This window comes from Aythya fuligula, chromosome 10 (genome assembly GCF_009819795.1).
Source record: "Aythya fuligula isolate bAytFul2 chromosome 10, bAytFul2.pri, whole genome shotgun sequence".
Taxonomy (NCBI): Eukaryota; Metazoa; Chordata; class Aves; order Anseriformes; family Anatidae; genus Aythya; species Aythya fuligula.
The window spans coordinates 20,315,659-20,342,151 of NC_045568.1; the positions used below are offsets into that span (position 1 = coordinate 20,315,659).

Sequence of the window (26,493 nt, forward strand, 5' to 3'; positions counted from 1 at the left end):
CGCCCCCGCCGCCAGCAGCAGCGCCAGGACGAGGAGCAGCGCCCTGCAGCCACCGGGCGCAGCCATGTTGGGCGGCGTCACGTGCTGCTGCGGTCACGTGGTGGTCGCGTCTTAAAGGGGCCGCGCCTGGCTCCTGGTGCTGCCCCCCCCCCCTACCTGGGGGCTGCCAGGGGTCGGGGGCTCCCGGCGTCTCCTTGCCTCTTGCTGGGGCACCGCGGTTGTTGGAGGTTTGGGCGCTCCGCCACGTAAAGCTTTACCTTGTGGGGAAGCTGCTGCTCAGGGCTGTGCAGAATGGACCCACATGCACCCTGTGGGCCAGCAGCTCCCTGCGCTTCACATCATGTTCCCTGCACAAATCAGGGCTGTGCAGCTAAAAGCATGGGCAGAGTGAAGGAGACTTTTGTTTTCTTGTGTACTACCAGTGGAAAGCAACACTACACACTTCCTTGGGCCGCACGAAGTCTCAGTGCGTGCTGCAATCACAGCGCTGGGCGTCTTCGCAGGCATGCGTTCGCAGTAGCTCTCAGCAGTCCCTTTTGCCCCGTGATGTACTCAAAAAAAACAAAACGGACACAAACTTGGTAACAGCCTGCCCCAGCAGAGCTGTGGGATTCCGGCTGTGCTGTTACAGAGCTCAGGGAAACCAGCTCGTGTCCAGCCCGCTGGTGTATCTCGCCTACTTGTTCCCATTGCTTGCTTCCCTCGAATCCTTTTTTGCATCATTTCTGTACTTTCACCAGGAAGGTTTATGTTCCTGTATTGTCTTAGGAGACCAGACAAAGCCATTAAAATGTCAGGTTGCTTCTGAAAAGCATCCAAGCTGCAGCTTGTGACCCTGAGGACTCCCAAGAACTTTCTTTGGTGTCGTTTATTGACGGTGTCCACGCTCCTAAGCCATTTCCTCGCAGGCAGGACATCTCTTCCACACAGTTTAATTATTCTCCTTCCTGGTACTGAGTCCACCGTGCTTCAGAATTGCGACACCGCTTTCACTGTTATCAAAATACTATAAAAACGGGAGATTTATCCACAATTCTCCTCCCAGAGCCCTTAAACCTAGTGCTGTCGGCAGGAGGCCCTTCCCGGGCACAACCTCCACAGGGGCGCTCCGTGAGGGGGGACACAGCCCCTGAGGGGCTGCCAGGGGAGAGGACAAGCGACATGATGGCACCGGGGCTGGGGGGCGAAGCCACCTCAGCGGGACGGGACGGGGGCAGGACCGCGGGGCACGCCGGGACTTGTAGTCCCGCGGGGCGCTCCGCTGCATGGATCTCCGGTAAGCCAGGACTACATTTCCCAGCAGCCCCCGCGGCGGTATATAAAGGCGGGGCGGCGCGGTGGGCGCGCAGTAACCATGCGGACGGGCCGCTGAGCGGCGGCAGCGGGGCGCGGGTTCCGTCCCTACGGCACCGGGCAGCGCCGCCGGCATGGAGCTGCCGCAGCGCCGCTAGCACGCCCCGGCCGGACACAGGTAGGGCCGGGGGAGGGCTCGGCAACCACCGGGGGGGGCTGGTGGATCCGCTCCGGGCAGCGGGCACCGCCGGCGGCTGCTGTAAGGGAGCCGGCGTGGGGCTGGCAGCAGCCCCTGGGGGTCGCAGCAGGGTGTTGGGGGGGTGCTGCCGGTGGGATGGCTGAATTTGGTGCTTTTAGGGTGTTTCTCACGATGTCTTGTGTCTGCTAGGAGTGGGTGCTTGCTGCTGGGGTAGCCCTCCACCTGCTCGCCTGCTGCGAGGAGGGAGCAGCCCGGCTTCCTCCCGCTGGGGTTGGTAAATTAGGAAGGAAACAAACAGCCCGAGCCCGGGGCTGGCCTCTGCAACCGTGGGGTGGAGCCTGGCGGTGGGAAATATAGTGTTTGGTGAAAGAATTGGGGCTCGGCAGCAGGGCTGGGGCGTGGGGAAGGCCCTGGTGGAGTCATTGGGCTCAGTGGTGCCCTCCTGGAGGCACTTGTTGGAGCCCCCAGGGGGGGTGCGGGGACTGGCAAGAGGGGGGTCAGCAGCAGCTGTGGTTCCTGATAGAAATGAGGGGTTAATAGGGCCTGATGGCACTGTCTGCCCTCTCGCATCACCCCAAAGAATCGGTCTGTGGGGTGCACAGGGACCCCAAAGACTCAAGCCCAAGTGATGAGAGGGAACCCGAGGTGCTGGCTCCCCACAAGAGCTGTCACAGTCTGGAGCGAGCCTTGCAAATAGCTTGTGACACCAGGTTTTGGGCTCAGCCTTGCTGTAGAGGTAGTGCTGGATGGACGCCAGGACGTGGCAGTGTGGGGGACAGCCGGTCTCCCCTAAGAGTGTCAGACTTTGGGTGAAACGTGCAGGTAAGATCGTGGCATTTCCCACATCGTACACGCGTGCAAGAGGAGCAGCAACAGCCTGGAGTCTGCCCTGTACCAGCCCGTGGGGTCCTGAGGCCTGTGCTGGAAGCAGGAGCTCCTTCCAGTGCTTCCGGGGGTACCTGGCTGCCATGGATGGTTTTGAAGCCAAACTTTTTCCAGCAGCCTCCCAGCAGGACCCAGGTCCTGGGGGCCGTGCGCTGCGCCAGGTGACGGGGCATGCCAGGAGCCCGCGGCGGCGCCACGCCATAAACACGAGAGTTGTAGTTGTAGGATTGTGCTGGAAGACGGGAGGAATCTGGGAATCCCGTGGGAGGTGGGATGAGGGTAGTGGCTCTGTAGTAGCTGGTAGACGGGCTGCTTGCTCGCCTGTGGGTGAGTGTGAGGGAAGGCAGCTTCGCCAAAGCAGCTTACAGGGACCAGAGGGGCTTAGAGCTGGAAGACGGCCTGCTGGTAGAAAGTTATGTAAATGTAACATTTCTGTCACGATGTGACTGTGGTATTAATCTGGTTTCATAAAAAGCTTCCTTATGGAATGCTCCAAATTCGTTGCTTCTGCTGCTGAGGTAGCACCTTCGCGGGTGGCTGTTGCTTCAGGAGCCTGGAGCCGTTTTTCTGCTTGCTGCTGTGTAGCAGTGCCAAAGAGGAGTTAAAAACCTCCGAGCAGTTCCATGTAGCCCCCTGCACGCTGTGCTGACTGACCTGTAAAGCAGAAGGCTTGAAAAGCCAGCAGACATACCCACGAGCTGCAAAGCTGATCCTGTCCACGTCCACGGCTGCTCAGAGCGATTCCTGTGTTCTTCGTCGGGCATCTCCCAGTGGCGGCTGCGGGAGGCAGGGTGCCAAGCAGCCCGAGCTTTGATGCGGCCCGATATTCCTTCCTGACTTCTGTTCCCAGCAGACGCCACAAAAGCCCCCCCCCGTTGCTGCCTGGCTCCATCTTGGCACGGGAGCGCTGTAGCTGGGGATGGGGATGGAGCCAGCTTCCAGGGGGCTGCAGCCACGCCAAGTGTCTGCAGGCCCTGCATGCTCCGTACCTGTTGAGAAAATACTTTTCCAGGTCTTCAGCACAATTGGGTTCTGTATGACTGCATTCTTTCTTTTTGGGAAAAAAAAAATAAAGTAAACTACAGGAACCATAATTCCAAGGTGGAGTGAGGATGCAAAATTCAGCTCTGGATTCTGAACTCAGAGAAGTTTCATTTTCATAGTTGTGGTTTTGGTTAAGCCTATCAAAACTTGCATCAGAACTTTTTTTTTTTTTTTTTTCCCCTTCCTAACAGTGTTTTTACTGAGAGCAAGAACTACAGATCTGGGGAAGTTAACCCCCTAGAGAGACAGGCGCATTAGAAATGTGCGTGGAAGCATGTGTTATTTTGCTGATTTACAGCTCGCAGTGATGTAACTCCATCCTCATCTGCCAGAATGCTAATGTGAGGAGCGCTGCAGCCAGCTTAGTGCTCCTGCCTCCCCGATCGCTCTGCTGAGCAGATTATCAAAGGACGGTAAACAGCACTGAGAAAACTGAGTGACGGATGAAAAAAAATTGGGATTAGAACGTTAGATAACGTTTCTGCTTTTGGAGCAATCTGATACTTTAGTTATAGGGAAGGAGGCCTGGATACTGAATCCAGATGTAAGGATGTGTACATAAACACTTCGTTCTCTCCTTGTCCCCACCATGTGCGAGATGTCAGAAGCCAGTGATCTTGGTGCACATACGGGTAAGAAATCTGTCTCATCACAGTAGGCCGAAAAAATGGCTACTGCCAAAAGACTGTGGCTTCTTTTTTTTTTAAATTTCTGGGAATTGCTTAGTAGCAGTTGAGTATGAAAGTTTTACAAACATTTGTTTTGCACCATGGCAAACCCTCTTCATCACTTCTTCAGAAATTCAGAAATCTGCCAAGAAGTTCTGAAGAAAAGCTTTAATTGTCACGCTGTGATGTCCAGATACGACCTATCTGAATCCCTCCCTGGGACACGTGGGCACAAAGGCCTGCCGGTTTGCTAATGATGCTCGGCCTGAAGGATTAATTGAAAACTGGTTTATCTTATGACTGAAGTAACCCATCAGTCCGTGGCCGCTCTCCCATCTGTAAGGGTTAAGCAGATTCACTTGCTGATGCTCCCCGTGCGATGAGGTGGTACAGAGGCCTGAACCTTCCCTTCAGGAGGACGACCTGTGCTTGCCTTCTAGAAAATCACCGCGGGGAGCTCGGCGTGTACCAGGCGGCCCGAGAAACGGAGCCTTCCTCTGCAAGGAGCCCAGCCCAAGGGTTTTTTAGATCAGGAGGGCGCAAAGTAGGTCTGCTGGCCACCAGTGGTTCTCCCCACGTGCTGGTCACGTGCTGGCGGTGGCTCCTCCTCGTGGGCTGCTCGTCACAGGCATTTAGGGTTTTCTCTGCAGCCCCGGATGCCTGCGGAGGTATCCAGGAGGGCAGAGCAGTGGGCTCACCCTTGGAGAAGGGCTGCTGCCGCTGGGAGACGCGGGAAAACTTGCAAGGCTTCGCTAGGAGAGACCTGCTGGCGGGAGAAGAGCAGCGATATTCCTGCTGCGGGGACCCAAAGCTGCCAGCAGCCACCCTGCAGAGCCCAGCCCTGGACGAGGACGCCGGTGCCACCATGGAGGGCAGGGAGCCCCCGCCGAGGTGCGGTACTGGCAAGGGAAGAGATGGAAGGCGTTGGGCAGGCAGGGGTAGGGGGAGATGAACGGACACAGGAGGATGAAGGCTCGTGGGGCAGGCAGAAGGAAAATCCCTGGGTACATTTAGGGCGTCTTGCATTTGCTGGAAAGTTTGCACCTTGTGAGGAAAGGAGCGGGGCTGAGGAGTTAGCCCCTTCTGCAGGCAAGTCTTGTGGCTACATGGCCATGCTAAATGGAGAGGGGCTGTTCTGTACACTCTTCTGCCCTGGCCAGACTCCAGGAGCTGCTATAAACCAAGCTTGCTCTCTTCCCCATGGCACTGGCTGCCCTGGTTCTTTTGGCACGTTCCAAGGCTCTTCTTCTAATAGAAATATTCTGGAAAACGCTTTGTGTGCTTGTAGGGCCTCATCCAGAGGCTGACGTCTTAAGCTGCTTTCTCTCTTCAGGGTTAGAGGCAGTAAGTATGAACTTCAGTAAGCATCAACTTCAGTAAGTGCTGCGTACTTTTAATGGAAATAAAAAGATGCTGTCAGGTCATATTTGGTTTAAACTTCAGAAGTGATTTGCTTCCCTGACAGCACGTCTCTTAATAGATGTTCTTTTTTCAGCTTTCGGCAGGTGCTTGTCAATAGGACCTGTCAGCTGCGTTCGGTGCAGCAGCCCGATGGTGCCGTATGAGATAGCTCTGTCACAGCCTAACCTCTGCCTGGTGCCTCGTTACGGGTGCTCAACGTGAACTTTCTGAGTGCAGCAGGGCTGTTAGCCCGCCTGGCTGCACTGCACAAATAAAAAAAGAGGTGCTCCTTCTGAGAAGGGATGCCTCGTGTGTTTGCTTGCTGGCGTGGAGGATTTTTGTAGGCTTAAGTTAGCAAGAGGAGTTACTCCATCTGTTTCCCCTTTTTTTCTTAAACTGAGTTTCCGTGCACCTATTAAATAGTAATTTCTGAGTAGCTTTGTCATTAGTATGGTAACTAAATAAATTCTTCAGCTGTGCAGTGGCAAATAATGTGAATAGAACATAATTAACTTGGCCGTCATCGTGCTGAACGAATTTACTTGTCTCTTCCAACTTTCTTCAAGAATAGGGGGAAACGTGTGCTTGATTAGATGTGCGGTGAGACCGAGTTTCCTCCAGGGAGAAGAGAGGCGGAGTGGGCTGGTGGATGGGGATTTGGGGGACCTGGATCCAAACCCAGGCGCTGAGGCTGACCCGCTGCGTGTCCTTGGGAGAGTCACAGCGCGGAGCTGCTTCCCCCTCCCTGCCTCTCACAGCCCCCCGGCTCTTCAGGCTGCACGCTGCAAAAACCCTGCTGCCTTACCAGCGGTGGGAGGAAAGCAGTTTCTCTGAGAAAGGTGCATTTCTCCTCTTTAATCTAACGGTTCATCGGAGGAAAATCTGCCTGCAGATAGCAGGCTGCTGGACATGAAAGGTTGCAGTTAAATGGAAAACAAGATCATGTGGTAGATAAACACACCACGCTGATTTTTTTTTTTTTTTTTTCAAATGCGTTATCTCTAAAATGTAGCTACATGCGCATAAAAGTAACAGCACAGAGCCCTGTCGAAACTGAATGTGATTCCTGAGTGGTTTCCCCCAAAAGAGTGCGAGGGCAAGCAGTGCGAGGATGCCGGTGCTCAAGGCGGCGTGGCAGGACATTCCCTCTGCTGTTGTCATATTCCACAAGCTGCAACCAGCCTCAGCGTTCAGGAAATGCAGAGCTTGGCTCTGCTGCTCACATAGTGCTCAGCTGAGGAGTTGGATGCTCCTGGGCTGCTCTGTGCGGTGCAGGGCACCTGTCCCAGCCGCCAGGCACCGACCGCCCGCTCTCCGCTGCCCCAAATCCCTGGGATTTGTCTTCCCGTGGCGGTGTGCGCGTGCACAAATTGCTCCTCTTAGATTTGCTAAGGCAGAAGCTTTAGAAATGGCAGTGCTTCATCCTGCAGCCCCAGAAGAGCGATTATTCACCAGATGATCTTTTAAATGGGGCACTTCCTCCTTGCTTTGGCTGTTTTAGTGGAATTCGCATGAATCTTTCTCGCAGCCCTCAGGGAAGAAACCTTCTTTCCTTTTTATTGAAGTAAGGATGGAAAACATCACTTTTTTTTTTTCAGTTTTCATGAAGTTAGCCGCACCTGTAAAAACAGATCCCAAATGCTGGGCGAGGGAGGACTGTCCGAAACACATGGAAATCATTAGAAAAGCGTTCAGTGAGAAGTACAGTGGATCGAGACTAAAGGGCCAAATGTTTGATCAAATCTTGTAAAACTTTGATTTTCAGATGTGTTTAAGTACCTGACCTTCATTTAAGGTTTGTGAGTCAGGGCAAATTAAAGAGGTTAGCCTGCTTGGCCTAATGCAGAAATAGTAAGGACCCAGTTCTACTCAGGTCAAACAGTTTGGCGTACGTGGTCTTTTGGGTTCCTTGTTGAAGTCTTCTGGTATGGTTAGTGGTACCTGCTAATTTATGGACGCTTCTTCATAAGCATGGCAATAGCTTATGCCATTAAGCAGCCCTTTGTTTGCTTTTTTGTTGTCTCTGCTCTTTAAAATCTGATCTCTTTTCTGTTAAAAACCAAACCAAAATTAATCTTTCGCTGTGAAGCTTCCTGTCTGCAGGAACGGAGTCCAAGCAGTTAAGCACAGTTTGAGATTCGATTCTTACCTAAACAGTCTAAATAGTGAAAAGTGATAAAGTGCTGCCCCAGTTTCTGGAACGGTGCATATGAAACTTGCAGTCTCTATTTAATTGAGCAATAAACCACAGTGAAAATATGATAATAGAGAACTGGGTACATCGTGGGACTACAAGGCACAGCGAGGAGCTTTCTTGCTCTCAATAAACATTGTTAGAATCATCTTAAAAAGATTGTTGTTCGTCTCCCAGTTGCTGGAAATCAAGCCATCGGTGATAAGACTTATTTGGTCTCGTTTATTTTACAAATAGGATTTGCAGTCATAGGTTAAAGTATTAAAATCCCACACAAAGCAGACACGTGGGACAAGATATCAGCAGAAAAGCTTCAAATTCTTTGAAAAGCCTTTCAGTGTTAAATTGCTTGAGATGAGGAATAGCGTATTGCAAAAATCTGGTTACAAACAGTTCCCGTAAGGAGGAACTTCAAAAGGGGGCCTTGACTCTGTTATTCAAGGAAAGCAAACTCTCAGCGTTGCTCTGAAGCCTGTTTTTTCGAGCTGAGCATCGAGATGGAGATGAGTGATGGGAGGAATTAGTGTGATATGTTTACCAAGCAGTTGCATTTCCTATTCTGAGATCTTCAAAAAGCAGATGTCTCATTAAGGTATGTGATATTTAACAGTCAGTTTGATTTCTAAGCGTTTTCGCTCTTAATCCTGCTTTAACTACCATTACAAAATCTGTTTTCGTGAGACAATGGGTTGAAGCCTCTGAGGTGAATTTCAGCGACTACCAAACTTTCACTGGCTTGCTCAAGGCCCCGAGGCTCAGCACATGATCTGCCTGTGCCCTGAAGTGTGATCGAGTCCTTTCAATCTTCCTGAAGGCTGGGGACGTTGGTGAGGCAGGGTCAGGACTTTGTTTTGGACAGGAATGCAAGGTGCCTGTGGAGCAGGGCTGTGTAGGAACCTTTCCAAGTGCTTGTTTTCCACTTCAGATCAGCTCTTCATGAGCTTTTGCTGTTTGCAGTGCAGCTTGTTTTGAGGATATGCACAAGATAATCTATAAGTAAGAAAATAATCAGAAATGAACCTGTAATTATTGCAGTCCTGTTCAGTCAGAAGACCAGTCTGGAGGTCTTGTGATGCAGATTTGTTCACTGAGGCAGCACAGAGCAGTAGGGGAAAGGCAAGCACTCAAACTCCTGAGGGAGCGGGCAGTTTGCTTTGCTTTATTTCGCTGCCTGGATGTAGCTGTGCGTTTTCAGATCCAGGCCCATACAGCAAAGCTACAGATAGGCACAGTGACTTCTAGAGAAGTACTTCGCAGTTCTCGTGAAATTCAGCAGGTTTCCATAGTTATTATTTGGGCTGTTTCCTTAAACAGAGACGTTATTTTCCTGTGCAGATAAGCTGTACATAAAACACACATAAAGATGTGCTAACATTTGTATAGATAACATACATGATGAAGTAACCACCAAAGTAATCAAAAGAGTTCAAGCTGTCAAGGCTTAAAAACATCCTAAAAATTGTTCATCTTTCGGGTCTTTCTCTATGCCTATGGGTACAGTCAGCTGCTCCGTGTAAGGGTCTGCTCAGTTTGTGTTTCCTTTCTCATCTTAAAAATCAGTAAGTTTGTATTTGTGGAAGTTTGTTCTTTTCCCACTTAGCGAAGAATCATTGTTTCCTTTAATGTTGCTGCTGTCAACATTGTTGCCCCCGAGGTAAACCTCTGGTACTTGTTTGGAGAACCCTGACTCTGCGTGCTAGCATTGCCGCGCTGCTATTGTTTCCTTATCTACAGTTTTTTTTCAAGTACTTTTACCTGGAAAAGATCTCGTTTCCCCCAGCATTGAAGGGGGAGAGTACAATGCTCCAGCCGTGGTGCAGCAGGGACGCGGTGGCTTTCCTGCAGAGCTCCTCTCGTGAGGACGCGAGAGCAGCGGCACAGCTCGGGCTGCACATCCTCCATCAGGTCCTCCCCAGCCTCTTCTTCAGCACTAATCAAATGCTCTTGGCACAGGCATATCTAAAATAAATAAATTGCAGAGTAATGCCCGTATTTATCTACTGAGCACAATTGTTTTTTGAGCAGAGAGATTATGCTTCTAACTGTGCAAGCCAGCTACTGATTGTGTGCGTAAGAGCCCTCCTGCCCGGGGCTTCCAGGGGATTTCTGGTGGCCATCTCACCCCTTCCTGGGCGAGGGGACCTGCGGGATGCTTTGGGTCTGGGTGCCCAGGGGGGAACAACCTCAGGAGCGGGGTCCTTAAAGCCAAAGGTCAAGTGAACCAGCTTCGGGTATTCAGTTATTAAAGTAGGCGATAGACACAGACAGCGATTATCGTGTCCTTTTGGAGCGTGGGCAAGCGTTAGGACAGCCCTCCTGGTGGCTGCATACTGACCATTGCTGACCATGACATTACTGGAATTGTCAGTAAATTGCAGAACTGCTTATTTTAGGTGTTCAACTATCATCATGCACAATACTTTGCATGTCCAGAGCTTCCTTGGTAAAGAAAACAATTTTAAAAAAAGCTATATTGCGGAAAGTAATTCGTATGTTGTAGAAATTGGATTGCCCATCCTTAGGCCTGGTCTTGATCAGTGGTCTGGGATATCAGTGTTTTTGCCAAGAAAAAAAATCTTCTCTAATGGAAGTCAATAATTTTGACCTTCGCATTCTCTTGGGAACAGCTGCGGTGAACATCTGCCTCTTCTAAAGGCAAATGATGTAGTCCAGTAAAGTAATTCCCCATAAAAGGGATACTGTATGTGTAATTGTAGGATGGGAGAGTTGGGCATCAGAAATACCTTGTGCATGCAGTAATACCACAATGCTCCGCAGCCCCGAAGGTCCACGCACCAGAAATGAGTGCCAGAGGAGACTTGGTCTCCACCAGAAGTATCTACATTTCTTCTGGACTTAGTTGCTCTTTGTTTTGGGCTGTATGAATTTAAGGCATTTTTAACTCTGTGGGCCTGAAAGCTTTGTGTGTGGAGTTTGTTGTCAACCTCCACTCAGGAATGAGGCAGCTGTATTTCGGGGGATGCTAATTCAGTCGCTCTGCATATTTCTGTATGTTTTCTGGCATATATCTTAAAATAGGTAGTGCTGTTTTTCTGTCCCCTTACCAGGAGGGAAAGGAAACAGACTATGTAAGGGGCAGTGCCTGAAGGACTTGGCACTAAGCGACCTGAAGCCTCCTGCCTCGCTTCTGCGGGCACACACGCAGGGTTCTGGAGGAGCTGAGGCTTCTCCCCCTGCATATGAATGTGGCCTGTTATCTTGTGATTTTTTCTGAACTTGATTTTAATTGTGCAAGTGACACAGTGACATGCAGGCGTGAGAAGGTCTGCAATGTGCTTTGACTTCGTAATCGCCGTGTGATGCCTGCACCGGTACTCGGAGGCAGGGAGGAGCGGGAGCTGTTTGCAGCTTGGCCTTGGCTTTTGCTCCCGCTGTGATACCTGCAGGGTGTTACCAACATTACCTTTTAGATCTCCAAGAATCTGTCTTTGTTGATCTCCAGCCTCGCTTAATGAACTTGGTCCTTACATTTTGGTAAACAAGGTAATGTTCAATGAAAGGGAAGATCTGTCCCACGTACAGTGTCAGGGCTGTGTGCTGTAATGAACAGCATTTCCTGCTGCTCAATTCTCCCAACAAAAGACCATTTAAAGTTGATTTTGGTGTGTCATGCTAGGTGGCAGGGTGAAAATGTTTTCAATTATTTTCCCATAAATACAAGAGTCTGATCCTGGGCAGGGCTGCCTTTCGGAGCCTGTCACCAGCCTGTGGGAAGGAGCAGCTTGGAGCAGCCACGTTACTGCCTGCTGTTTGAAACCTCCTGCACAGAAAGCTGTTCCAGCGTTTTGAAGTTGGTGATCAAAAGCCACAGCTTAGGAGGATCTCCAAGAAACCAGTAAATGGCTTTTCGAAAGGCATCTTTGAAAATCTGTTTGGTTGGGGTTCCTTTTATCAGGGCTCCTGTTGTTTGTCTCTCTCTTGGTTGCTGTGCCAGATAGAAACTTGCTTTTCTATATTTGGTTAAATGACAGGTAGGTCTCGTGTCAGTCAGTCCAGGATTTGGGACTTTATAGAAAATAAAGGTAGTTCTTAATGCTGTAGGAGCTGACAGCACTAAGTGGCTGTCCCTTCAGTGTTACGTTTAGGCAATTTTTTTAAACAGGATCGAAATATTCCTCATTTCACAGGGATTTGGCTTCTTGATGCGTCATTTAAAGCATTCGCCTCTGAAAAATCTTAATCCTTACCTTTTTACATGCAAAATCTGTTGTCAGGCATATTCAGTGGGTCTTCGCCTAATGCCAGCTTTGAGGCAGCAGCTCGGAGCGGCGCTGTGTAGCTGATGGAAGCTGTTCTACATGTCGATTCCTGGGAGAGCCATTTCTGGACACCAAGGGACCTTTACATGTGCCCCTACCTTCCTTTGCTTCTGGCAGAAGTGTTTAGGCAGAGAAAAGCATTGTAATTTAGATGGTACAAATAATGCGCCTTAATTTAAGGCACTCCTCTTCCCTCCTCCCCCCTCAGGTGGGGTAAAAGGGGCCAGCACGCCTGCTGTCAGATCCTGCCAACATCTGCGGGGACGAATATGGCTCCAGAGAAGCAATCCCGCACTGAGCAGGATGCCAGGAGCTTGTTGGTTTTCCTGAGTTTGTTTTTCTAAGCAAGCGTTTCGCCATGCCGTGTTTTCCTCGATACCTGACATTGCAGGGCAAGAACTCGTTGGGTTTTGCAAACAAACACGAGGGGTGCTGTTGTTGTAACCCCCCGTAGCTTGCATGGAGAAATCATTCCACCTAATAAAATACATTTTGCTTTATTTTTCTAGGGGCACTAAGCCAGAGATGACCGACAAGATGTCGAGCTTCCTTCATATTGGAGATATTTGTTCTCTCTATGCAGAGGGCTCAACAAATGGATTTATTAGCACTTTGGGGTAAGGACAGCTGTTCTCTTGTACCGAAACATCTGGAAGAAGGGCTGCCAGAGCTCGGTTAGCTATCTCGAGCCTGACTCCCAGGAAATACTGGGTAAAACAAAGTAGCTTTCTGTACAGATCCGGCCCTAAATTTAAAAATGGCCTGAAATTAATATGGCAAGTTAGATTTTGGGGAAGATAGAGAGCATGTCAATGGATGTGGTGTGGTTTTAATCTAGTTGGTGGGGAGGAAGAAGCTCGCCGTGGTCAAGCAGTGGGGAGAGGGAATGAGTACAAGAAAATGATTTTCATGTTGTCTGTCCCGTGTCCATCCGTGTGTCCTGTCCTGTTCTCTCCTGCCCACCCTGCCCCCAGTCAGGAACGAATAGGCCTCAGTGCAATCTGCTGATTGGGGAAAAAAAAAAAAAGAAAAAAAAAAAGGTAGCAATGTAAGTAGGTGGTTTAAAAAAAAAAGAAAAAGAAAAACTTGAGCCAAACCATTCATAAACCACTAACTTACCACTATGGCTAGTTCTGTCTTGTCTTGCAGTATTTGAGGTTTCTCACACAAACAAAATTGTACTTCTTCAGTCAAAGGAGAGCACTTTGAATCTGCAGCTTGCCGATGGCCAGCGCCCCCGGAGCTGCAGTGGGAGCCGTGCCCTGCCTGCTCCTGTCCCTGGCGTGCTGCCCCGCAGAGCTCCTTGGTGTTTCCTTCTGCGACCACATCAGGCTAGGTGCTCTGTAGGAGGGAGCCTCTCAAGCAGTCAGAAGTGAATGCCACTTTGTTAAACAAAAAGTAGCCCTTCATGTAGGACGAGGAAGACTTTGCAGAGAAAGCACAGAAGTGAAATACAGCCCTGCCAGAAGGGACAGGGCATGTTTTGTTCTGCTCAACTGCTGCTTAGGAGAAATCTCTCAGAACATCAGAAGCTGGCAGTGGAGCCACGTACTGAGTGTGAAGACCTTCCAGGGGGCTGGATGAGAAGCTAAAAGAGCACATCTGCCACCTCGTTTCAAAGCAGTGGGAAATTAGGGGGAGGGAAATAGCGTGGCATATTGCTCTGGTATTTCAATACCGAATGAATAGCAAAGAAGCAACCAGGAAGCCTGGTGATGTGGTGAGTGGGCATACACACAACGTGCTCTTTCTCATTTCCAGTAGCTGTAAGGGCCTCAGGGTGGGTACAGTGACAGCAAATTTTTTGATGCCTACTGTCCAGATGTATCTGATAAATGGATCTCCCAAGCAGGGTACAAAGACAGCATCCTGGTAAGTCTTTCAGCAGGAAACAATGGGCTGAAATCTCATCAGTGACTCCAAACTAACTTGTAGGTTTAGTCCTCTAGCTATTAGGAATCTGGAAAATAAGGGGGCAGAGAGGAAGCAGACACTGAAGATGCACCATGATCTATTATAGGAAAGAGAAGAAAATATGGGATGCTGCCAGAAGGGAAAGAAGGTATGATAAAAGCAAGGGATGTAGTAAGTAGGGTTGGTTGAATAGTATTTGGCAAATGTATTTGACAAATTTCCCAGGTACTCGTCAAATATGACATGCACACTCTGCAGTAGTCGATCAGCTGTGTTGTAACTGGCCAAATACTATCTGCTGGCAACTGGCAAAACAAACTGAGCGGTACGATACATTTGGCTTTTTTTATTCCTAGTATTGAAGCAAGTTTGGCAGTAGATAATTCCCGAACAAATAGAAAGTGATGTTATGTTTAATCCCATACGGTGCATGACGAACATTATGCGGTGGCTGTGGCTTTTGATGGCATTGCTGAGCAGATATTTTTCACCATGGGTAGTCCTTTCAGACGTTGCAGGCCCTGAGCACATCCATTTTTTTTTAGGCTTGATGAGATGTTCTGATGGCAGGTCTAAATATCCCTTAGTATTAAAGGCATCCTTGTTGATTTGATTTGCAGTGTTTTAAGGTAACTGTATTATATAATGGCCGCACATCTTCTGAGCCTAATTTAAGCCAGAAATCCCAATTGCTATGCGAAACATGAAATGCATTATCATCTTAATAAGCCTCCGTAATCAAATTAGCTTTGTCCCATATTTAATTTAGTCTTTGTCCTGGAGAAAATTAAAGAAGCAAAGGAAAGATTTGGTGTAATTGTGCTCTATACCATGTGGAGTTCTGACAGTCTTATGTCATAACGATGTGTAATGACTTGTTCATGTGGTTAATGAAGGTTGAGAAACAGATACCACTATACAGTCTAATGTCATTTTAGCCAAGTAACTCTCTTTGAAGAGTGTTCCTATTTAATATTTGTATGACATGACTGTTGCTTAATTGTGACTTTGCTCTCGCTGTTTCCCAAACTCAGTGCTGTCATCGCTGTGATTATTGGTGTTCAATATGGCCTCTTCAGGCCTTCACACCCTGTAAAATTATTTTCTTAGTAAGTTGGGAAGTTCCTCTTGCTTTCTATTTAGCATCAGGAGAAGAGAGAGAATTTGCACTGAGGTTAACAATGCGGGGGATTATCAGAATAACCCATTCGGCTTTTAATTTTGGCCATTTGTTTGCTAGAAGCAGGTGTTCCAGTGAGATCAGGTGTTGTTAGTATTATTCTTGTTGGAGCACATACATGTTTGTTTAATGCTGAATAGGGGGAAAATCCATGGGGAAAAAGTAACTTACTGTGAATGTTTGCATATGCAAATTTTAGATGCACAGAACTGTTGATCCACGTAGTGTCTCTGATCTCTTAATTTTTATGCACTTCATGATTTTCCATAATTGTTGTCTCAAGATGCTCCCTGCATGTAAGCAGCCTCTGCAAGGAACAACTCTCATATTCTAGGTTTCAGTCTCTTTCTCAAGTTGATTCTGCATGAGAATGGACGTCTCTACCCTTTAAGACCTTGGAGTTTTACCTTCTACTTTTGTGTAGAAAGCCTCTTTGACAGATTGGTTTTAAGGGGCCCAATTGTATAATTTTAAGATCAATTCAGAACCCACAAGATATTTGGTTACAACTGCATTTTTTGCTATTTAGAAATAGTGTTTGGTAAAAGAGCAATTCCATGTAGATACAAAGCTTGCTAAGGGCAGAGCAGTGGTGACAAGTGCATCTTCAATGCTTTATTTATTCTGTGGGCTTTGAATTCACCCACAGGGTCTTTTGCCAGTGTGTATTCAGAGTAGAAGCTCTGTCCTGGCATTTCCTATTGAAATCTCTTGGGTTCACTCTCCAATTTGCTTCCTTTCTGGTAAAGCAGGAGGAGGTTCGTTTGCTCTCATGACTTTGCTTGTGTTATGACTGGTAAGCAGGAGGGTGTATTTATGCCTCCTGTCCTGTGGGAATCAGTTTGCATTGTGGCAGTTGACGTTTCTGCCTTTTTTGGTACTTGAGGGGGTCGTAGGATTGGTGTCCAATTGATGCAGTTGTCTTATTTTCCCGTTCTCTGTCCTTTAATGTGAACACAATTGCAACATGATTTAAATCTGTCCAAGAGGCAATAACTGTTTTACGGCTGTCTCTCACCTAACTAGAATATGGGCTGTTCTGTCTGCACCTCAAGGAGGGGACATAAAGAAGATGCAGCATACGGGAGCAATGACTTATTTATTGTCCCGCCTGTCCAGGAGCATAGCTCTGGGCAACAGTAACAATTAGCTGCATGCTTCTTAGAAGGATTTGGCATTTGGGGAATGTCTTTTGCTGAAGTGGCCACTCAGATAAAATATTGCAAGTAAACACTGCGGTTTTGCTAGCAAGGATATAAGCAATTGCAAAGGAAAAGAATCTCACTTTATTTCTTGTTTCTTTGCAGCCTTGTGGATGATCGGTGTGTGGTACAGCCAGAAGCAGGTGATCTTAACAACCCACCCAAAAAGTTCAGAGGTAAGTTTACGAGACAGCTTTTTACCCTTCTGGATGGAAGAAGTCCTTTTATTTTGTGTAAGCTACTTTTGAGCACCTCGCTTCCTATAGAATATTTTAGTGGCATCCTTCTTCCACAAAGGCCGACTCACGAGGAAAGAAAACGTACGTATGTATGAATGTCTGAATTGTGCTGTGGGACTTAAAGGAAGGCTTTGTGAAGGGCAGGTGCAAACTGAGGCTGCCTTTCAGATATGTCCAACCAGGATGTCCCTGTGAGTCTCATTTCTTTTCTCTGAGTGTGGTTTGGTTACTATCTGTATGTGCCGTTTAGTTACCCAGTACCAAACCTGTTTCTGAGAAGAGGAAAATGGAAAGGAGCAAATGTTTGTTGCAACTGTTGTGGTTCAGTCTCATCCATTGTTAGCTAAGCTTGAGTTTGCCTTCTTTATCCCAGGAAACTTATGCTTAGTGTAAGAAATTAATGCCTGCTTTGTGGAGTTTGGCTGGGTCTGATTAATTTAAGAAAAACTTTAAACAGGAAGAGAAGCACTAATTGGGATTTTGCTTGGAAAAACCTTGGTTTCTTTCTTTCACCCCTCGGTCATGTCTTTTAGGATAGCTCAGCCCAAAAATTCTTAAAATTTGGTATACCTTTTATTGCTGTTCTCAGATGTGGCAGCTCCTAATTATCTCTTTGTTGGATGAATCTTGTTTCTTTGGTTATGCTTCAGTTTTCTCAGGGGCCTAGAATTGCCATAATTCTATTCAGATTTGGTTAGATTGCCCTTGAAAATTGCGTATCTTCTGTGCTGCTGTTTTTGTTTGCCTTTGTTTGGGTTTTGTTTCTTTGGTTGCTTTGGTTTGGTGTTTTTCCCATGACATGAGGATGTCTTGTGTAATTAAACTTTTAAAAATGTTACTGAAGTCTGTGAGTTCTTAGTGGTTTTTCCCCATTTTACTGGAAAACTGATAGCTGGTGATTCAGATATTGCAGAGCAACCTAGAAAAGCTTTTAGAATTGACTGTTAAGCTCTCCAGAACAAGAACGATGGTATTACCTATCCGTGCTCTAGTTCATGTAATTCTTAACAGTAAAATCAAATAAAGGAATAAACCTGGATTTGACTGAGACTACTGGGTATAGGAGAGATTGGGGGTGGAGGTGGAGGAGAAAGAGGCAGGGAAAAAAGGAGAGAAAAACAATTATTTCTAGCTCAGCTTAGGAACTCCAAGTACAAAGAAACATTTTTCTGACATGAAACATTGTGGTTGGACATTGTAAAAGTTCTCATATTAGTCAAAATTTATACACGGAGAAAGAATGGTATGAACATCTTCCAACCTTTGCAGTTACTTCACTAAAGCTTTCATGAGGAAGTTTATGCTTAACGGTAAATGGCAGCAAAAGTCATAAAATTTTAGCAGGCATGTCAGTTGTTTATATGCGTGCTTTTTAACTGTGGTCTGAGATAAAATGCTTTCCACAATAAATATTCAGAAGAAACAATAATGAAACTTATCTCACCATCTTCAACACAAACAGAAAATATCCCTTTTTTAATGAAGCAAAGGCACCCAGATACTTGCCTGGGGTGTTGCCTGGGAAGTCCCTGGCAGTGTCGGTAACTACAGCCGTGTCTCCAGTCGTGGTGTTTTAATGGCACCTTCCAAAAATACCCTCCTTGCAAGTGGAACACAGTCTTCCCTAAGGTGTATTTATCCAAACAGCGTCCTTTACTTCTGGGTTACAGAGCAACAGTGGGCATCTGGTGAATGTAATTCACCAGTCCCAATATTTAGTTCTGTTATACTTGAGACTTCGCTTTAATTGCTCTGGGCGATGCCACAGGTACAGCAGACCAGAGCACAAGATTTTGCAGCAGCAGCACGTGGAAACATCATAATATCCAATGAATTGTGTAAGCGGTGTCCATGCTTGCTCAGTGATTTCTCACAGCCCATGCTGGCCATCCCAGCTGATCGGATGTGGTGGGGGAGCTGCTCTGGCTGCAGTTTGAGGAGTGTGATCTTGGTTTGAATTCAGATTGGTGAGAAACGCTGCCCCGTAACTGAGAAGTAACTTCTGAAGATCTTATTAGAGCGGGACCAAAATTAATCAGGTGTCAGTGACTTACATTATAGCTTTGAAAAGACGCAGTACTGGAAAAATGCCTCCATGCTCCAACCTGGTTTATATCTATGTGAGAATTCTCCTTCAAATGAACGGTGCGTTAAGTTGTCCAGATGCAGGTCGGTCACATCTGAAGTCACCTTCTGGGGGGAACACTGACCGTGGCTTCATGGCCCCTGCAGGGGGTCTCCCTTCAGGTAGTATTTTAAAAACATAATTCGGAACTTCTCTGAACAGATTTTGGGCAGATGTAAAGCTGTTGTAAATACGATCGTCATGCTTCACGTGGTAAGAGATATTTAGAAGCAAGCTTTTCTGCTTAGAGATGCATGCATCACTCTTAGAAAATTCAGTGTGAAACTGAAGTGTGTGTACCCAGCAGCAGAATGAATCCAGCCTGCCTTTTCATAGCCATGGATGTTTCAGGTTTTAAAAAGTCTTGTTGCCTAGGCTACACTTAATCAGTTGCATCTTGTGCCAGCAGCAGGGCCCTGGGCTGGTGGTTTTCCTTTTCTTCCTACTTCAGGCCCTAGAAATGCAGCAGAGTTGCTGTGCACAGAGTAGTGATATTTGTGTATCAGCCTTCTTCCTGAAGAGTCTCCACCAAAGGCAAGGCAGTTGACAGTAACACTTTGGGAGCTTCTTGCTGTTACTGGGCTCTGATAACCTGCCTGCAGCGTGCAAACAGCCCCTGCCTGGGGAGCCTCTTCCTAACAGCAAGCACTTCGCTGCTGAAACGGGTTGGTTTATGTTAGTAAGTCACTCCTGTAAAAAATGTTAGCTGCAAGTCGTCCAAAGGAAAACTTGGGTTGTGCTTGGATGAGCTGAGCTGAACAGAAGGATTTGCAGCAGCACGACTGGAGTCGGAGATGGGAGCGGTAGAGCAGTCTCTACCACTTTCAGTCTGCTCGGAGGAAAGCGTACAGAGGTATTTTAAGGACACGAGGGCTTGTTTTGTTGATAAAGTTGTGGAAAAAATAGTCTGACATTAATCTGGTGGTGTTGGAGCACTGAGAGGGAAGAAATGCAAGAGGAGGCTGAGAGGAAGGTGGGATAGAATTCAGGTGAGACTTGGGGTGCAAAGTACAAATAAGAAAAAGTTAAAAACAAAACAAAACAAAAAAAACAGGGCATGATAGATGGAAAGAACTGAAGTGTCAGAGCTTGGAAGTAGTAGTAGTAGGTCTGTAGAACTCCAAAGAAAGCTGTTAGTCCAGCCCATTCAAATTACAATGACCACTGGCCTGTAGTTATTTCACATATTAAATGCTATAGTGCCTTTAGGTCTTTAAAATGTTAATATAAACACTTGAAAGTGTTGAGGCTGATTTTTTTTTTCACTTCCTTTTTCCTCGTCCCCACCAGAAGTAAATAGCACCCAAAGTTAGTGGTTTGAGGTTGGACAGTAAATTATGGTCTGAGATTTCAGTGGATTTTTTTATTTTGTCTTTCTGGACCACTTGAAATAATGGTGTGGTTTGTTCTGGTTTTGCTTTTTTCTAAGTAGCGTTTCTCTGGCCCTTCATATTTTCAGCTCCAACTAACTCAGAAACCCTCTAAAACTACTGTGTAAAACATTAAGACTTCAGAGTTACATTCATTTAGGTGTTTCTTTTCTAAAATGTTCATATGAAAATTCTCGGGAAAGTATTTAGCTTGTCCGAATATACTGTGTACAGATGAGATTCCTGGAAAAAATCCTGGTTGTGGAAGTCTCTAAAAAAAGAAAGTGTGACAGTTCCTTGGTTGTCTGAACCGCTTTGAACAAAAAAAAAAAAAAAGGACATTTTATGTGTTTTGTAAAGCTGGAATCTGATTGCTGCATGTGAGTATGACTGTGTGTCTGAGTAAACTCGTGCATATCAGAAGGATGTTCTTTTATGTGGCAAGTACAAACTGCAGCTGGCCCTTTGGCGAGGCCGAAAGCACCACTCTGGTTCATTAGGAATGAGGCGGACTTGAACGCAGGGAGATGCTTGCTGCTTTCTTTGCAAACCGAAGAAGTCAGACCTAGCAATAGTGGCAAAGCTGAGGCAGAGCCCAGGGCTGGTACCTGCTTTAGCTGCAGGAGCTGTGTTAACCTGGGTGTGCTGTGCAGGGGTTTGATTTGCGCCCGTGCTGGAGCGGGACGTAGCGGCGCGCTAAGCCAAGTGTGTTTGCTCCACGCTAGACGCTCGTGCTACTCCGAAACAGCCTGTCTGACAGCCGGCTCAGGAAATTCCTTACAGCTCTTTATTTGGGATGCAGATTTGTCTGCCAGGGATCCAGAAGCTGCAGCAATAGCTGCCTGAAAGGCAGGGAGACCGGGCGCTTACCGGGTTAATCTGGCCGGCAGCTCCCTCCTCCCAGAGCACTGTTTTAGTAGTTGCTGGGCAACACTCTTTTTTTGGCAAGATGTTCAAGGAACGAACCCATATCTCTTAGACTTAAAATACCCTCATGGCGAAGCAGAAGATGAGTAGTTTGTTTCTGTTTGTTCTTTTGATCCTAATCCATACTGTATGCTCCTCGCGCGTGTTGCTGTCAGGAAGCGCTGGGCCGTGCTCCTCTGGCATTGTTGGGGCTGGCGCTGAGGGGCCGAGCCTTTGAACTGCAGCTTCGTCTTCAGTGGAAGAAATGACCTGAGGCTGGGCACTGCAGAGAAGCTTTAGTACATGTACACACACCAATGCTTTTTGATAGATTCCTCTTGTATTCGCGCTGTGCCCAGCATTGATGAAAATCAGTACTCTGTAATAAATACCCAGATCCCTCTGCTTGTCAGTGAAGGAAAAATCTTTGCAGCATATAAAACTGCACTTTTCTGGCAGTAAGGTAGTTCAGTGCCATCCCCTGCACTCATCAAGAACAACTTTTTGCAGTACTGGCCTTTAGGTATCGAGTGCGCAGCTTCAGATAAGCGGGCAGCCTAAAATCCTCTTGCTCTCCATATACCGATGCGTACATCTCCAAATCTGCTCGGAAAGCAATTATATCGTCTTGGATTGCTTTTTAAACTTTGATGTGAAGTAGTCTGGACTGGATGACTTCCTGCATGTATTAGATGAGTTAGCGTGGGTGTCGTGCAGGTGGAGGGCACCTGCCGGGAGTGACGGTGATGAACAGAGGGGTGTTGGGCCTGGGCTGCGTGGCCAAGCTTTGGCTCCTTTTTCTCTTACATGGGACTTGAAATGTTTGGGTATATTAATTATTCTTATGCCTAGACTACTTCAAGAAACAACTCATGTCTAAATATGGCCTTTTCACTCTGATAACAGCATATCAACAGATAAAATTGCAGCATTCCTTTTTCATTCAAGGCAGGATGTTTGAGAGTGCTTGAATGCGAAGCTGAAATCTTAGCCTGGTGGTCTTGAAGAGAAATAAATAGGCTGCAATAGATTTGTGACTTCTCAGATGTCCAAATCACACATAAATGCACTTGGTGAATATCAAAACTACAAAGTGGGGCAACAGCAGTAAGCACCCACTTGTTTCACTCCTGTTTTTCCAGCGGGGCAAACGCCATAAAAAAATCAATGATGCTTAGACCCTTTTCATAAAGGACACTGTTGTGATTTAGTGGGAAATCAAAAGAAACTTCAATGTTACCATGATGGAAGAGAAAAATAAGAAAACATTGAAGTCTAAAGTTTTGCCTGTAATTTCTTTATTTATAACTAAAGCATTGGTTATTCCCTGTGGGTAGAATCTCTGTCTCGCAGAAGTTTGATACGGTTAAGTATCCGAAGTACATTTTCACTGCCTCGATGAGGAATCCTTTAGCATGACTCTTAAGCATTTATATAACTGTACTAGAAAACTGCCAACTGCTAGTGTGCATTTGAATTCGATGCCCTTTATATGATCAAGAAATCCTGAGCACTGTCTCTAAAAAGTGAAGCTTTAGCCCACTGCATCCTACAGACAAGCAGATGTTACAGGCAATTGTCACGGTGGCATTTAGATCTTTCAAAAACCTAAGTCAGAAGTGTTGTATTTTCATACAAACGTGCTTTATATCTGCAGAGGCTTGGAAAATTCTGCACAAGGAATCCTAATCAAGAGTTGATGCACCTCTTGCATGAACACACCCAAGCTTCCTTCCTCTCTTCCCAGGAGAGGTGGCAGGCAACGTGCAGTGCTCCCTCTCCTTGCCCAGGGAGACTTCAGCGTGACACGGGATCATGGAACATCCCGAGTTGGAAGGGACCCATAAGGATCATCAAGTCCAACTCCTGGCACCCCACAGGTCTACCCAAAAATTCAGACCATGAATATTTTGTGAACACTAAATATATTTACCATGTTGAACCATATATTGGGAACACCTCCTTTCCAAACACTTTCAACCTCAGATTTTGTCTTCACCAGCCTCATCTAGAATGCTTCTATGGTCTGCTATGTTAGCAAGCAGAGAGAAGGAAGTGGAGCTCTTCTTTACGAGCACAGCAAGAGAATAGATGTTATGAGCTGGCTTGTGTAGCTGTTGTGTCCCGTGATTTATTTAAACGTGCAGCAGCAGCTTGCTTTGCTTTGAGAGTAGGAAATGGGTGCAGGAATCAAAGGGCAGCTGCGTGTGTTTGTTTATGCAGGAAGGTAAGTGTCACGCAGAGGGAATCAGCAGGCTGCTCCCACTTACTTTGCCACGTGTATCACAGTGCTGTTCCTCATCGACCAAAGCAATTCTCATTAAGCAAGACAAGTTTGTATCCCCTTTGGGGGCTACTGTGCTGAAACAGCAGCACATCCTAAAGACATTCCACCCCCATGCTGTTAAGTGCTTTGCTGAAACCATGAATAAATGATTGGCTGAATAATTACTGCTTAAAAACAGATGGTTTAGCGTGGTTTTGCTGCATCCCAACGATGGGGTACCAAGACCATCGTGGAGAAAAGGCCCGTGTGGATTACATGAATCTTTTTAACTTGGCATAAAAAAAAAAATTTTAGGTTCTGAACACGGAGAGGAAAAAGGTCTGCTTGGGAGCCAGGGCACAGGCCGTGAGATTGGCTGGGTTAAGTTTGCATGCTGCTCTGTTCCTAGAGCACTGCGCTCAAACAGCTGTCTGCCAACTTCTGGGTTTCAAGTGCTTTCATCTTGGGTGCTTTGCGTCTAGATGAAGGCAGAGCAAAGCCCCTTTGAAATATAAAGTGGCCGTTAATATGCATAACTGGAACAGTGCACGAAAACCCCAATCTGTTGGGTCAGGTACTACAGAAGAAGAGGGGGGATCTTGTTGAAGTCCTGGTGTGAAGTTCTGTGATCTGTGTGCTTCACTTGCCCATCTAAACTTGTGGGCAGCAATCTCTCCTGATGAGGCATGCAGGAAGATGGGGAAACGGGCTGAGGCAGTGACCATGCACTGAAAATGAAGAAATAAGCCAAGTCCTGGTTTAAATATTCAGCCTTTTTCTCAACATCTTTCACAGGTCTGAGCTTTTTCCCCTGTGGAAAGTTCAGGGTATTTCAGGTAGGATCAAGGGAGGGATTGCCAAAAAGCAGTGCTTAGCTATTAAATAGAACACTACTGTTAATAAACCTAGCCCCAACCTTGCAGACAAAGGAATACTGTGGCTTTGTTGCCATAGTTTCAGTGCAAAATCTGACCTTAGCTACAATAACATTCGGTTAGAAAGAACTAGCTAATCAGTTTTCTAAAATTAGTGTGTTCCCTAGTACATAAGCCAGTATGAACAGGATATTTAATGAAATATTATACTTAGTCACAAGAGCCCAAGGGAGCGAAATGCCTTGATGAATCGTGGGGGTGGGGTGACATTGGTACATATCTGTTAATATAGCAAAGTTATTAAAATTTGTGGCTTGCTTAAAATTTAGGGTACCTCAACCATTGCGCTCTTCTGTGTGCTCAGCATACCCTGCTCTGCTCCTTTTAAAAGCTTTCAGTCTGCTCTGTAAGCTGGGAGGAGTGGTCTGGCTCTCAGCAGTACTGGCAGTACATACACTGCTGCCAGAGGACCTCCTGATAACCTGCAGAGATACTGCCACGCTTGGGATTAGCAGAGCCCGAGTATTCTGCAGATGAAGGAGTCTGCTTCGTAGAGAAGGATGCAAACACTGAAGCAGATTGGGTAAAGTCAGCAGTTTGAAGTTAGTGGAAAGCATTGTGTATGTGCTGGGAGAGCAGCAGTCTCCCCGGTATTACACACTGGACATCTTCAGGCATCTTCTCACCGCTTGTCTGGAGTGTTGAGAAATGTACGGGGGGGAGAGACAGGCTGGCTGTAAGGTCTGGTATGGAAAATACTGTCACCAGTTCGTAACACTTCATTCGAGAGAGCTTTTATTTGAGGCTCGCTGACCTAACCTTAAGTGGGATTTTATTAGGCGCTGGTAACAGAGAGTGCTACAGTGGGCAGCGTTCCCTCAGCTTGGTGCTTGAGAGATACCAATTGCACGGGGAGATGATCTAGACGAGGAGGTTCCTCTGAGTGATGCTTACTGCTTGGTATTAGCTTCTGTTATTCCTGTCAGCCAGAATAAATTATTGACGGCCACCTTTTGTGACAGTGCCTTCAGTTAAGGTTAAAAGTGACCATAATTAGCCAAAAATTAGCACAGCAAATTCCCTGAGATGGAACTTTGGGACTTCACTGGATATGTAGAAGCACAACGCTTCAGTGACACCTGCACCAGAGTTTGCTTCAGCAGAATGTTTTTCATCTTGTGCACACTGGCACTTGCACGGAAGAGCTGTCTCGTAGTTCCTCGTGGTTTTGCTTCTGTGACATGCAGAACGGAGAAGGCTGCGCTAGGCAAGCTGTCACCAAATCCTGTTACCTTGCTGGGAAAGTCAAAGCGTTTAGGTTGTCAGGTCTCCTGAGAGCATTTCAAATGCTGGAATAGCCACTACAGATTGACTGACACTGAATGTAGCCTTCTTAGAAAATCTTCCTCTAATGAGCAACTTATTATTCAGCCAAGGAAGAGATATTTATGTTAGGACTGACACTTCCTTCGTACCTCATTTGTGAAAATAATTGGTGCCGAGTTCTCCTGTTGGCAATTATCATCTGTTTTGATTACACAGTATACAGAAGTTCAGTGAAAACATAACTCCTTGCTTTTGAGTTGAGGAATCTTTCTATAGCTTTCAGTCAGATTTCTCTCCCAGCTTCTCTGGAAGAAATTATTTCTGGTTCAGATTTTATTAAGGGTACAAAAAGCTTTGTTATGCAAAAGCAATCTGGTAGCACTTAGACCTCGCATTTACTGAATGTTGGCCCATCTATTTGTTGAGGTTAAAAATCGTACAAGTGAAAAAATAAGCACAGAGCTCGTAGGCATGAGGAAGTGAGAGCTGGATGAGGGAGCAGCCATCCTGAAAAGGAAAAATTCCTAGCTGTATCTACAAAAATCCTTCCCTCCTCCCCCTGCGGGGCAGCACATGATCTCCAGGCAGCACCAGTTAAGCACAGCCGTCCCAAAGAGGCAGGCTTTCGGATGGCCCGCCAGCCTCTGGGACCGGGCTGGGGGCTCAGTACGAAAAGAGCTGTTTGTGTTAGGGATTCCAGGCCGTGACTGCTCGCTATGCCATCAGGCTGGGTTTTTATTTTCAAAGAAACAAGAATAAATCTCAGTATTATTAGAATGTAACCAGGATCTATGTGCAAAGAGGAAATGTTTACTCCCCTCCCTGCAAAACTCTGGAGTGAATTGTTACAGCCCGAACAGTCTGGGACACAAAATGTGTCGGAGAGAGGATTCAGTTGGATTTTTGGTTCATTGCTATTTTATATTTAAAAACAAAAGAACTTAAAAAAGCAGAATCTGCGGTATTGCTCTGAATGCTCCCATCAGCCCTGCATGTAGGTTTGTATTAATCAGCACCAAAGGTTTCAGAGAAGGGTCGAAGAACAGAATAGTGGTTTTGTCGTGTTGCTGGTCAAGAATGGGTTCAGCACACACAGAGCAGACTCAATGACAGCCTTCTTCTGTTC

The 26,493-nt window shown here is 46.7% G+C and overlaps 1 protein-coding gene across 1 annotated transcript in view; it reads left to right on the forward strand.

Annotated features, from left to right (window-relative positions):
* Positions 1-1,369: 1,369 nt before the first annotated feature.
* ITPR1 (inositol 1,4,5-trisphosphate receptor type 1) overlaps positions 1,370-26,493 on the forward strand; it is a 163,895-nt gene continuing 138,771 nt past the window's right edge. Inside the window, 3 exon segments of the mRNA XM_032193866.1 lie at positions 1,370-1,471; positions 12,474-12,581; positions 16,366-16,436. Coding sequence (XP_032049757.1) covers positions 12,490-12,581; positions 16,366-16,436 — 163 coding nt within the window. The 5' untranslated portion in view covers positions 1,370-1,471; positions 12,474-12,489.